The 13,598-nt window shown below is 35.8% G+C and overlaps 1 protein-coding gene across 7 annotated transcripts in view; it reads left to right on the forward strand.

Annotated features, from left to right (window-relative positions):
* Window positions 1-13,598, forward strand: part of SLC26A8 (solute carrier family 26 member 8) — an 80,871-nt gene that overhangs the window by 7,220 nt on the left and 60,053 nt on the right. For 5 of the 7 annotated variants that reach the window (XM_019738818.3, XM_019738824.3, XM_019738821.3 and 2 more), the window contains exons 2-3: window positions 790-976; window positions 9,941-10,080. In XM_019738818.3, coding sequence (XP_019594377.3) covers window positions 792-976; window positions 9,941-10,080 — 325 coding nt within the window. In that variant the 5' untranslated portion in view covers window positions 790-791. Of the gene's footprint in view, window positions 1-789; window positions 977-9,940; window positions 10,081-13,598 lie in introns of those variants that run through there. The other 2 variants (XM_088795807.1, XM_074332852.2) reach the window with 2 other exon arrangements.

Raw genomic sequence — 13,598 nt, forward strand, 5'->3', positions numbered from 1 at the left:
ATGTCATTTTATGGACTAGGAAACTGAAACTCATTTTCTAAGAAACTTGCCCACAATCATACAGCTAGTTAGAAAACAGCCAGGGCTGGAACTCGTCTCCTGAGACCCTGTGCAATGCTTTTTCTGTTACACCAGGAAGCCACTAACTGGATGCTTGACAGTCATTCAAGAAATATTTGTTGAGGGTCTGCTAAGTGACAGGCACTATTCTGAACCCTGAGAATACAGCCATGAACAGTCAAAGCCCTGCCTCTTAGACTTACATTTTAGTGTGGGAAACAGACAGTGATAAAATAGACAAATATTGAATGAGGTGTTGGCAGATGCTGTAAAGAACAGCAAAGGGTGAGGGAGTAATGATGGATGCTATTTCAGATAGAGAAGGAGTTAGAAGACACTGAATCAACTGACCATTTAACCCTTAGCATTTTCAGTGAAAATTGGTGGTTATACTGACTGTTACCTCTTAATCATTTCCCTACCACATTTTTTAATATAAAGAAAAGTAGGCTTCCTAGCAGGATGCCTGGGTTCTAGTCCTGATTCTAATTGTTTAACAGCCAGGCCTGTTTAAAATTCTGGGTGTTGGTTTCTCCATTTGAAAAATAAGAATAGTACACACCTTGCATTCTTGAAGGGGTGGTTTTGAGTATAAAATTGTACAACACGAGAAAGTTTTATAATACTGTAATGTGTTATGCAGACGCCAGGTATCATATGGAAATTTTATTTTAAATGATCTAGAATTTTTAAAATTGGTTTCTGTGTGATCTCTTTCCCTTGGTCCAGGAATGATGCAACCAGAGAGGCGCATTCAGAGTGCTGACTCTAAATATAAGGGCAGTTTTTTCACGTATGACGTGAAGCGACACGTGTACAATGAGGAGACCTTTCACCAGGAGCACAGGAGGAGGACCGCTTCCTCTGGGAACGTGGACATTGACATCACCACCGTCAGTCACCACGTGCAGTGCCGGTGCGTGTGTGTGCTCCCTGACCTGCCACCAAGCGGGGAGCACCATAGCCAGACTTTGGCTCCTTTGGTACCCACTTCTGTCTTCCTCCTCTGAATTCCTGTCATTGAGACCCATGGTTTTCTGTGTGATTTCTCTTCACGTGTGTGTGTGTGTGTGTGTGTGTGTGTGTGTGTGTGTGTGCGCGCGCCTTGTCTTGTGGTACCTCCTTGATTGTAAACTTTCTGAGCATAGAGACCTTGGGTGGCCCCCACAGCATCTAGGGATTATATTTACTAAAGACATTGTTTGATGAACCACCATTACCAGCTTCGTTACCAACAACAACAACATCAAAGTCAACCATGCTGGACTAATTAATGGTGGCAGAATGAGATCCTTCTGCTCTCAGGTCTAGCGGTGCCCACCTAGTACTCGGCATGGAACCCACCTCCTCTGATTCTCACTGTGATTATACAGGCCCTGCAGTCCAGGGACTCCTAACCTGTTTTTGTCCTGTGAAGCTATTTATTTATTTATTTATTTTACCATTCTATTTCTTTCTTTTTCTTTGTGGAATTTTTTTAAAAATTAATGTTTATTGGAGTGACAATGGTTGGTAAAATTATATAGGTTTCAAGTGTACAATTCTATACACTTCAAGTGTACAATTCTATAATACATCATTTATATATCACATTGTGTGCTCACCACCCAGAGTCATTTCTCCTTCCATCACCATATATTTGACTCCCTTTACCCTCTTCTACCACCCCCGACCCCCTTACCCTCTGGTAACCACTAAACTGTTGTCTGTGTCTGTGAGTTTTTGTTCTTTGTCCTGGTCCTTTGTTGCTTTCAGTGTTTGTTTGCTTGTTCCTTCCTTCCTTCCTTCCTTCCTTCCTTCCTTCCTTCCTTCCTTCCTTCCTTCCTTTCTTTCATGAGGGTGCAGCTTGTGCGGGGATTGAATTGGCAACCTTGGTGTTATCAGCACCATGCTCTAACCAAGTGAGCTAACCAGCCATCCCTGTCTCTTTTAGTTTTATATCCCACATATGAGTGAAATCATACTGTTCTCGACTTTTCTGTTTGACTTATTTCGCTTAGCAAAATAATCTCAAGATCCATCCATGTTGTCACAAATGGCAGTATTTCATCTTTTCTTACAGTAGAGTAGTATTCCATTGTGTATGTATACCACATTTCTTTATCCAGTCATCTGTTGAAGGATACTTTGGTTGTTTCCATGTTTTTGGCCACTGTCAATAATGCAGCAATGAACGTCGGAGTATACTGGGGGTGCCAAAAAAATGTATACACGTGACTTGTATTCATCTTTTGTTACCGGTATATGTTGAGTATTAAAATTTTAATACAGTTTTTTCCTTTCTTAAAATACGTATACATTTTTTTGGCACCTTCTGTACATATCTTTATGGGTAATTGTTTTCAGACTTTTTGGGTAGATACCCAGGAGAGGGATTGCTGGGTCATATGGTAAATCAATTCTTAATTTTTTGAGGAAACTCCATACTGTTTTCCATTGTGCTGTGAAACTTTTAGCAGTCTGGTAAAACTTATGAACCTCTTTTTAAAATAATTTTTTCTTTTTTTTAACTTTTTGGGGTAAAATAAAATTGGCCATTTTACCCATTTTTAAATGTACAAATCAGCATTAATGGCATGCACAATATTGTGTAACCATCACCACTGTTTCCAGAACATTTTCATCACCTTAAACAGAAACTCTGTACCCATTAAGCAATAACTCCCCATTTTCCACTCCTCTCAGCTCCTGGTAACCTCTCTTCTACTTTCTATTTCTAGGAGTTGCCTATTCTAGATATTTCATTTGGGTGGAATCATACAATATTTGTCTTTCGTGTCTTGTTTATTTTACTTAGCATACTGTTTTCAAGGTCCATCCATGTTGTACCATGAATCATACGTCATTTCATTTTGTGGCTGATACTATTTCATTACATGTATATATCACGTTTTGTTTATCCATTCATCTGTTGGTGAACACTTGAGTTGTTTCTACTTTTTGGTTATTGTGAATAACACTGCCATGAATATTGGCATAGGAATAACTGTTGAGGTCCTTTTTTAAAATCTTTTAGGTATTTACCTAGAAGTAGAATTGTTGGAAAACATGGTAATTCTATGTTTAACTTTTTGAGGAAATGCCAAACTTTTTTTTTACAGCGGTAAAGCATTCTACACCAGCAATGTACAAGTGTTCCAATTTCTCCATATCCTTGCCAACATTTGTTATTTACCTTTTTTTATTATAGATGCCCTAGTAGGTGTGAAATGGTGTCTCACTGTGGGTTTTATTTGTTTGTTTGTAACTAAATATGATGAACATTTCTTTATGTGCTTATTGGTCATTTGTATATCTCCTTTGGAGAAATGTCTACTTACTGCTTTTGCCCTTTTAAAAATTAGGTTGTTTGTCTTTTGTTATTGAGTTGTAGGAGTTCTTTATATATTCTGGATATTAAACGCTTATCAGATATGATTTGCAAATGTTTTCTCCCATCCTGTACATTGTCTTTTCACTCTGTTGATAATGTCCTTTGGTGCACAACAGTTTTTAATTTTAATGAAATCCAATTTATCTATTTGTTTTCTTTTGTTACCTGTGATTTGGTATCATATTTAAGAAACTATTGTGAAATTCAAGATCATGAAGATTTCCTCCTATGTTTTCTTCTAAGAGTTTTTTTAGAGTTTTAGCTCTTAAATTTACATCTTTAATCCACTTATGAGTTAATTTTGTGTGGTGTAAAGTACGGATCCGACTTCATTCTTTTCCGTGTGGATATCCCATTTTCCCAGCACCATGTTGAAAAGACTGTTCTTGCCCCATTGCATGATCTTGACCAGAATATTTTTTAATGCATAAAATACATAGGATTATAAAGGAAACCAGTTTTATTCAAATATACTTATCAAAATGTGAAATATCCTCAAATTATGTTATTTGATAATGTAGTGATGAATATAAATGGTATTTTAAGGTATCTGCAGCAATTTTAATGTAATATGAAAATATTTGTGATTTCTATTGCTGACAAAGTCAAGTTCTGCTGATATTTCTCTGGTTTGTCGTCAATATTCATAATTGAAAGATATGCTAAATTTCAGTTAGAAGGTTAGTGAAAATAAAGATATAATTTTTCCTTAGTTCACATACTCTCATGAATTCTACCTACAGACCCCTGGGTGGGGAGGCGCCCACAGAATTCAAGTTAAGAATCCTTTGTGACCTACATCATGATATTATCCCTGATTACTCAAGTTGTCTTCACTCACACTGGATTTATCACCCACAATTGTCATGTGTTGGGTAATAAATGAGGAAGGCCTCCACACAGCCCTGTTGCAGAGCTTCCTCTCTGAGGCATTCTCTTTTGTTCATATCCTGCCTTTTGCAAGTTGTGGTCTTGGATGTCCCTCCCCAATCTTGCATCACTACTCTCATTTTCTCTGTTCCAGGATGGGTCAGACGTCATATATCAAATGGGGCATTTGGGGGCCATATTGGCTTTGTCTCTGTAAAAGGATAGTCTTTCCTTGACTTATACCTCATCATAAACAGGTATTAATTCCCCTCTCTCCGCCCTAGACTTAGGGAGATAAATCTGACCTATTCTGCTCCCATGGGCTTTTATTCTTTTATTCTTATTCTCTGCTTCTGAAACATACATTATATTCACATCTGAATTTTAATCTGAGAGACACTGGTTGACAGCAACAATCAAAAGCAAGATTACCTAGTCTCAAATCCCAGTTCTGCTTCCCAACTGTGTGACCTTAGGCTATCCAACCCTACTCTGCCTCTGTTTTCTTACCTGTAAAACAGGGATGGTAATATCACCTACTTCGTACGATGATTGTGAGGATTTATTTTTTTAATTAAAGTATACAATATTACATTAGTTTCAGGTGTACAACATAGTGACTTCACATTTATATACCTAACAATGTGATCACTTCACTAAATTTAATAACCACCTTACACCATGCAAAGTTACCACAGTATTATTGACTAAATTCCCCTTCACTTTTTTTACCCATTTCCCCTCCCTTCTGGCAACTATCAGTCTTTTCTCTGTTTCTGTGAGTCTGTTTTTATTTTGTTTTGTTTGTTCATTTGTTTTGGGTTTTTTCAGATTCCACATATAAGTAAAATCATGTGGTATTTGCCTTTCTCTGTCTTGTTTCATTTAGCATAATACCATGTTGTCACAAATGGCAGAATTCCATTCATTTTTATGGCTGAGTAATATTCTGTTGTGTATATATACCACTTTTTCTTTATTTATTCAGCTATCAATGGACACCTAGGTTGCTTACATATCTTGGCTATTAAAATAAATGCTGCAATGAACATAAGGGTGCATATACCTTTTTGAATTAGTGTTATTGTTTTCTTCAGATAAACACCTAGAAGTGGAATTGCTGGGTCGTATGGTAGTTCTATTTTTAGTTTTCTGAGGAATCTCCATACTGTTTTTCATAGCGGCTGCACCAATTTAGAGTCCCACTAACAGTACACAAGGGTTCCGTTTTCTCCACATCCTATCCAACACTTGTTATTTGTTGATGTTTTGATAATAGCCATTCTGACTGGTGTGAGGTGGTATCTCCTTGTGGTTTTGATTTTTATTTCCCTGATGATTAGTGATGTTGAGCATCTTTTCATATATCTCTTGGCCATCAGTATGTTCTCTTTGGAGAAATATCTCTGCCCATTTTTTGATTGGATTGTTTTTTTGTTTGTTTGTTTTTGAGTTGTATGAGTTCCTTATATCTTTTGGACATTAACCCTTTACTGGATATATCATTTGTGAATATCTTCTCCCATTCAGTAGGTTGTCTTCATTTTGTTGATGGTTTTCTTCGCTGTGCAGAAGACTTTTAGTTTGATGAAGTCTCATTTGTTTACTTTGGCTTTTGTTTCCCTTGCTCTAGGGGACATATCCAAAAAGATATTATGAAGACAGATGTCAGAGAGTTTACTACCTATGTTTTTTTCTAGGAGTTTTATGATTTCAGGTCTAACATTTAAGTCTTTAATCAATTTTAAATTTATCTTTGTATATAGTGAAAGAGAGTGGTCGAGTTTAATTTTTTTGCATGTATCTGTCCAATTTTCCCAACTCTACTTGTTGAAGAAACTGTCATTTCTCCATTGTATATTATTGACTCCTTGTCATAGATTAATTGACCATATAAGTGAGGATTTATTTCTGGACTCTCTATTCTGTTCCATTGATCTATGTGTCTGTTTTTTGTGCCAATACCATACTGTTTTGATTACTATAGCCTTATAGTATAGTTTGAAATCAGGGAGCATCATACCACCAACTTTGTTCTTCTTTCTTGAGATTGCTTTGGCTATTCATGGCCTTTTGTGGTTCCATATAAATTTTAGGATTATTTATTCTGGTTCCGAGAAGAATGCCATTGGTATTTTGATAGGGATTGCATTGAATCTTGCTTTAGGTAGTATGGGCCTTTTGAAGATATTAGTCCTTCCAATCCATGAACATGATATATCCTTCCATTTATTATGTCCTTTTCAATTTCTTTCTTCAATTGTTTTTAGTTTTTAGAATACAAGTCATCACTTCCTTGGTTAAATTTATTCCTAGGCATTTTATTCTTTTTGATACAATTGTAAAAGGGATTGTTTTCTTAATTTCTCCTTCTGATCGTTCATCATTAGTATATAGAAATACTATGGATTTCTGTATATTAATTTTGTATCTTGCTGTTTTACTGAATTCGTTTATTAATTCTGTTTTTTGGTAGAGTCTTTAGGGTTTTATATATATAGTATCACATCATCTGCAAATAGAGACAGTTTTACTTCTCCCTTTCCAATCTGGATGCCTTTTATATCTTTTCCTTTTATTTTTTTATTTTTTTAAATTTATTTTTTAAATTTACTGGGGTGACAATTGTTAGTAAAATTACATAGATTTCAGGTGTACAATTCTGTATTACATCATCTATAAATCCCATTGTGTGTTCACCATCCAGAGTCAGTTCTCCTTCCATCACCATATATTTGATCCCCCTTACCCTCCTCTCCCACCCCCCACCCCCCTTACCCTCTGGTAACCACTAAACTTTGTATCTTTTTCTTGTCTGATTACTGTAGCTAGGACTTCCAGTACTCTATTGAATAATAGTGGTGAGTTGGGCATCTTTGTCTTGTTCCTGATCTTAGAGGAAAAGCTTACAGCTTTTCACCGTTGATGTTAGCTGTGTGTTTGTCATACATAGCCTTTATTACGTTGAGGTAAGTTTTCTCTATATCTACTTTGTTGGCAGTTTTTATCATAAATGCATATTGAATTTTGTCAAATGTTTTTTACACATCTATTGAGATGATCATATGATTTTTATCCTTGCTTTTGTTGATGTGATGTATCACATTAATTGTTTGCAGATATTGAATCATCCTTACGTCCCTGAGATAAATCCCACTTGATCATGGTGTATAATCTTTTTTAATGTATTGGTAAATTCTGTTTGCTAGTATTTTGTTGAGAATCTTTACATCTATGTTCATCAGGGATATTGGCCTATAATTTTCTTTTTTCCTTCTTTCTTTCTTTTCTTTTCTTTTCTTTTTTTTTTTTTTTTTTTTTTTTTTGTAGTGTCTTTGGGTTTGATGTCAGGATAATGCTGGCCTTATAGAATGAATTTGGAAGCATTTCTTCTTCAAATTTTTCCAGAATAGATTGAAAAGGATAGGTATTAATTCTTCTTTAAATGTTTGGTAAAATTCACCTGTGAATCTGTCTGGTTCTGGACTTTTGTTTGTTGGGAGTTTTTTTATTACTCCTTCAATTTTGTTGCTAGTAATCAGTATGTTCAGATTTTCAGTTTCTTCCTGCTTCAGTCTTGGAAGGTTGTATGTTTCTAGAAATTTATCCATTTTTAGGTTGTCCAATTTGTTGGCATATAATTGTTCATAGTATTCTTTAATCATCTTTTGTATTTCTGTGGTGTTGATTGCAACCTCTCTTCTTTCATTTCTGATTTTATTTATTTGAGCTCTCTCTTTCTTGATGAGACTGACTAAAGGTTTATCAATTGTGAGGATTTAAAGAGTATTTGTAAAGCACCTAGTAAATAGAAAGAACTATGTTTTTTAGTTTAAAAAAATATTTTAACTTCATCTCTTCCTTTGAATAAAACCTCATTTCTTGTCTCATTTTCTCCCTCTTAGTTAGCAACTGCAAAATACAACCTTTCTTGTCAAAATTTCCCATGTGCTATCACATTGACTTACATTCCTCACTTTTAAGGTGCCTTAACTAAAATCCAGATTCATGTCAAATGCTTATACTGTTCCCCACCAGCTTCAATTTCTGTTCCTCTAACACCCTCCTTGATTTCTTTCAATCTTGATCCTCATTATTCCATGTCTATTTTATTTTTTGCCACGCTAAAGACCTTTGATTACCTTGCCTAGGGTGACTGGTCTTTTGCCAAGTGACACGTGGAAAGGAGGGGCAACTGGACCAAGTGAAGGAACAAATTGTCCCAATGCCATGCTCTACTCACCTCAATAGAAGGACATAATTGGAGACAGCACATTCCGTACAGCTGCCTACACCCAGAGACTCTCATAAAAATAGCAATATGATGTTCCTTTCAAGCCAATGGTCTTCCTCCTGGTTAACAGCTGTCAATAGGAACTGTGGCAGACAGAACGTTAAACTAAGGATCAAAAGACCTGGTTTCTAGCTTCAGCTCTGCTACCCTTACTTCTGTGACCTTGGCAATGGCACTTACACTTAGTTGGCCCTAATTACCTTAGGGATAGTAATGCTCATAGTTGTGAGTCAAACATGTGACATTACTTCTCTTCTGAGCCCACATTTTAACCTTGCGTACACTAAAGTTCTATTTGTTGCTATAGTCAAATCCCAATTATCCAGCTACAACTCATAAAATCTTCATACTCTGCTTTCAGCCCATATAAAAATATAAATAGAAAATAGAAGTTTAAAACCAAACTAGTTTTACCAATTGATTAACTGATCTATTGATTGCTTTATGGTCATTCTACCATTTGAGATGATCTAAAGGTTCACGTAGATTTTCTCAGTCTCAACATCATTGATATTTTGGACCAGAAAATTTTTTTTTATGGAGAGCTGTCCTTTTTATTTGGGGAGGTTTAGCAGCATCCCTGGCCTCTACACACTAGATGACAGTCATGATAATCAAAACTATCTCCAGTCATTGCCAAATGTCCCTTGAGGAACAAAATTGCTTCTAGTTGATATCCACTGGGTCAAAGGATAACAATCTTATTTTACTGCTTTTTCTTTACATGGCTAACTTCTTAAGCATGATAACTCCATATTCTATATTTTCTATAAATTCCTACATATTGCAGATCAAAGCCACAGAGTGAATGTTCTGTAAAAATTTTAGTATTTGGTAATAAGGTGAATGTGTTAATTGCCCCTGCCACCTACTAATATCACATCTCAAAAACCTGTCCTTATCAAGAGAAAGCAATAACAGTCCATTTTTCTACTTGAAAGTTGGTAGATTTTCATATTTCCAAACATCCCATGAAAACACAGACTTGATTTGTATATTGGACTTATAAGGCTTAGTTCTTGTTATATATATGAAACTGGCTCTCAACTAGAGGTAATTTTTATCTCCCAGGGAACATTTGGCAAAGTCTGGGGACATTTTGGGGTGTCACATCTGGGGTGCTACTGGCATCTAGTGGTTAGAGACCAGGGATGCTGGGGAACTTCCTCCAATGCACAAGATGGCCCCCAAACAAAAAACTATTCAGTCCACTTTATCAAAATGTCAATAGTACTGACAAAGAACTCTGCTGTATGGGAAGAATTATGCACTATGCCTTTTCTTAACTATGTGGGCTTTTTCTCTGGAGAACCTAATCGAGTGTCTTTTCTTCTTTCTCACAGCTGCTCATGGCACAGGTTCCTAAGATGCATGCTTACGGTCTTTCCCTTCCTAGACTGGATGTGTTTGTATCGAATCAAGGATTGGCTTCTTGGAGACTTACTTGCTGGCATAAATGTTGGCCTTGTGCAGGTTCCCCAAGGTAAGGAAGATACAAAGCCTCTTCACACACAGACCTGTCCACTTGCCCAGAGTAAACAATTACTTGTGCTAGATGAATAGAAAAAATGTGAATTCCATTCAGATCATTACCATTTTCTTCCCTTCCCTTTGCCATATTTTCAACTCCAGATGGTTCTAAAAGACTCAGTTTAGTTTAGACCTCTGAATACTTCGAAGAGTATCTGCAAAGCCAATTCATAGTCATTTTTTGTTTAACTAGTCATTTCATACTCATATGATGACAATAGCCCTTATTTAGCATTGGTTTTACTTAGGAAGGTGAAACATAGGAAACAGCATGTTAACATCTCTTCAGTAAGTCACACACATAGCAATCCAAGGACTACTCTTTAAGACAACAAGGTCACACAGATAGGTAGACAGCTATCTGGGCTTTAGAAGCCTCATTTTCCCAAATAGGAACCAACATCTCTTGTAATTTCCAAACCCTCGCTTCCAGGCAACATGCCCAGTTATAAGCTCATTGTGCCCAGAAATGCCAATGCTAAGGCTTCCCACTGGATATTTATCTTGCATTCACAGTCCTCTTGGTCCAGGTAGAGTATAATAACGCGCTCATTTTTACCATAACAATGTTGGCTGGTAACACAGCTGACATTCCACTGTTACCACATTTCCAAAAAAAACTAGCTAGCAAGTAAACCCAAGATCAAATTTATGCACAGAGAAAGAGAAAGGATTTTGTTACTCCTTTATTCATAGTAGTTCACAATTCCCTGCATAGTCTTTAACACCTCTAGTTCTCTATTCTTCTGGGGCCAACCAGAAAGGATTGAATGAAACTTGTGATTACACATGTTGTAGATAGCACAAAAGAGGCCAACCAAAGGGGCAAGTGGCAGCTTTCTGACACAGGGCTGTTAGTTGGAGAAAATGGATTAAAAAAAAAGATTGATTATCATACAGTAAAGTTAACTTTTTTTCCCCTTTTCCTGTACAGTTCTATGAATTTAAACACATATCTAGATTCATGTAGCCACCACCACAATCGAGATACAGAACAGTTCCATCAACCCCGAAACTCTCTTGTGCCATCCCTTTTTATTCATATCCTCCCCTAACTTCTAACCCCTGGCAACCACTGATCTGTGCTCTATCACCATAGTTCTGTCTTTTTGAGAATATCATATAAATGAACTCAAATAGTATGTAACTTTTGAAGGTTGGCTTCTTTAATTCAGCATTAGATCTTTGAATGTATTGCAAATGGTTATATGCACCCGCAGTTTGTTCCTTTTCATTCCTGAGTGATATTCCATTCTATGGCTATATCACAGTTTGTTTATCCATTCACTTGTTGATGGACCTTTTGTTTCCAGTTTTTCACTGTCACAAATAAAATTGCTATGACCATTCATGTACAGGTTTTTGTGTGGGCATAGTTTTCATTTCTCTAAAGTAAATACCCAGGAGTGGTACTGTTGGTCATATGGTAAAGTATATGTTTAACTTTATAAGAAACTGCCAAACTGTTTTCCAAAGTGGCTATACTTACCATTTTACATTTCCACCAGCAATGTATGAGGATTCTAGTTTCTCCACACCCTTGTCAGCACTTGATATTGGCAGTATTTTTTAATTAAACTTTCTACTTTAAGATAATTATAGATTCACATGCATTTGTAAAAACTACAGAGAGATTCCCTTGTATCCTTTCCTTACTTTCCCCAATGGTAATGTCATGCAAAACTCTAGTTTAGCCTCATAACCAGGTTATTGGTATTGATACGTAAAGATATAGGACATTTCCACCATCACAAGGATCCCTCTTGTTGCCCTTTTACAGGCACCTGCCTCCTGCCCCCATTCCCTCTTTAACCCCTGGTAATCACTAATCTGTTCTTTATTTCTATAATACTGTTATTTCAAGAAAGTTGTATAAATGGAGTCAGACATACATACCCCTTTGGGATTGGCTTTTTTCAGCATCTTAATTCTCTGGACATTCATGTAGGCTGTTGTGTATATCCATAGTTTATTCCCTTTTATCGCCAAGTAGTATTCCATGGTGTGGATGTACCACAGTTTGTGTAAACATTCACCCTCAAAGGACATCTGGATTGTTTGTGGCTTTTGGCTATTACAAATACAGCTGCTATGAACATTTGTGTGTAGGTTAATAAACATAGTCTTCATTTCTCTGGGATAAATATCCAGGAATGCAATTAATTGTTGGATTGTATAGTAGTTGCATGTTTAGTTTTTTAAGAAACTGACAAACTGTTTTTCAGAGTGGTTGTATCATTTTACATTCTTACCACTGATCTATGAGTGATCCAGTTGCTCTGCATCCTCACTAGCATTTGGTGTTGTCACTACTACTTATTTTAGCCATTCTGATAGGTGTGTAGTGAGATCTCATTTGCATTTCCCCAATGGCTACTGATGTTTTAACATCTTTTCATATGCGAATTTTCCATCTATATATTTTAACGAATGGCTCTTCTTGTCTTTTGCTCATTTTCTAATTGCATTGTTTGCATTTTTACTATTGCATTTTGAGAGTTATTTATATATTTCAGATACTACTCCTTTTGTGTTTTGCAAATATTTTCTCCCAGTCTGTAGCCTGTCTTTCCATCCTCTTAATGAAGTATTTAAAGAGCAAATTTTTTTATTTTGATGAAGTCTAGTTTTCAGTCTATCTTTTATTTTAGCCATTCTAAGAGGTATGTAATGGTATCTCATTGTGGTTTTAATTTGCATTTTCCTGATGGCTAATGAGAATGAATATCTTTTCATGTTCTTATTTGCTATCCTCATATTTTCTTCAGTGAAGTACCTGTTCAAGTCCTTTGTCTATTTTTTAATTAGAACTTTTGTTTTCTTATTGTTAATTTTTGAGAATTCTTTATATATTCTGGATACAAGTCCTTTGTCAGATATGTAATTTGCAAACATTTTCTCTCAGTCTGTAACTTATCTATTCATTCTCTTGACAGTATCTTTGGCAGAGTAAAAGGTTTTAATTTTGATGAAGTCCAATTTATCAATTTTTTTTTCTTTGATGGAGTGTGCTTTTCCTATCACGTATAAGAACTCTTCACCTAACCTCCAGGTCACAAAGATTTTCTCCTTTATTTTCTTCTAAAAGTCTTATAGTTTTAAGTTTTACATTAAGATCTATGATCCATTTTAAGTTAATCTTTATATAAGGTGTGAAGTTTATTTTTTGTTGCATTTTCAATACCATTTTTCAAGGAAACTATCCTCCAGTGAATTGTTTTTACACTTTTGTCAAAGATCAAATAGCCACATCTTTGTGGGTCTATTTCTGGACTCTATTCTGTTCCATTGATCTATGTGTCTATCCCTTTGCCAACATCATATCTTAATTATTGTGTCTTTATAGTGAGTCTTAAAATTGGGTAGTGTGATTCCTCCAACTTTGTGTGTGTGTGTGTGTGTGTGTGTGTGTGTGTGTTTTAAATGTTTTAGCTATTCTTCCACATAAATTTTAGAATCAGCTTGTCTATA

The sequence above is a fragment of the Rhinolophus sinicus genome, chromosome 2 (genome assembly GCF_057876585.1).
Source record: "Rhinolophus sinicus isolate RSI-liver-muscle chromosome 2, RSI-T2T, whole genome shotgun sequence".
NCBI lineage: Eukaryota > Metazoa > Chordata > Mammalia > Chiroptera > Rhinolophidae > Rhinolophus > Rhinolophus sinicus.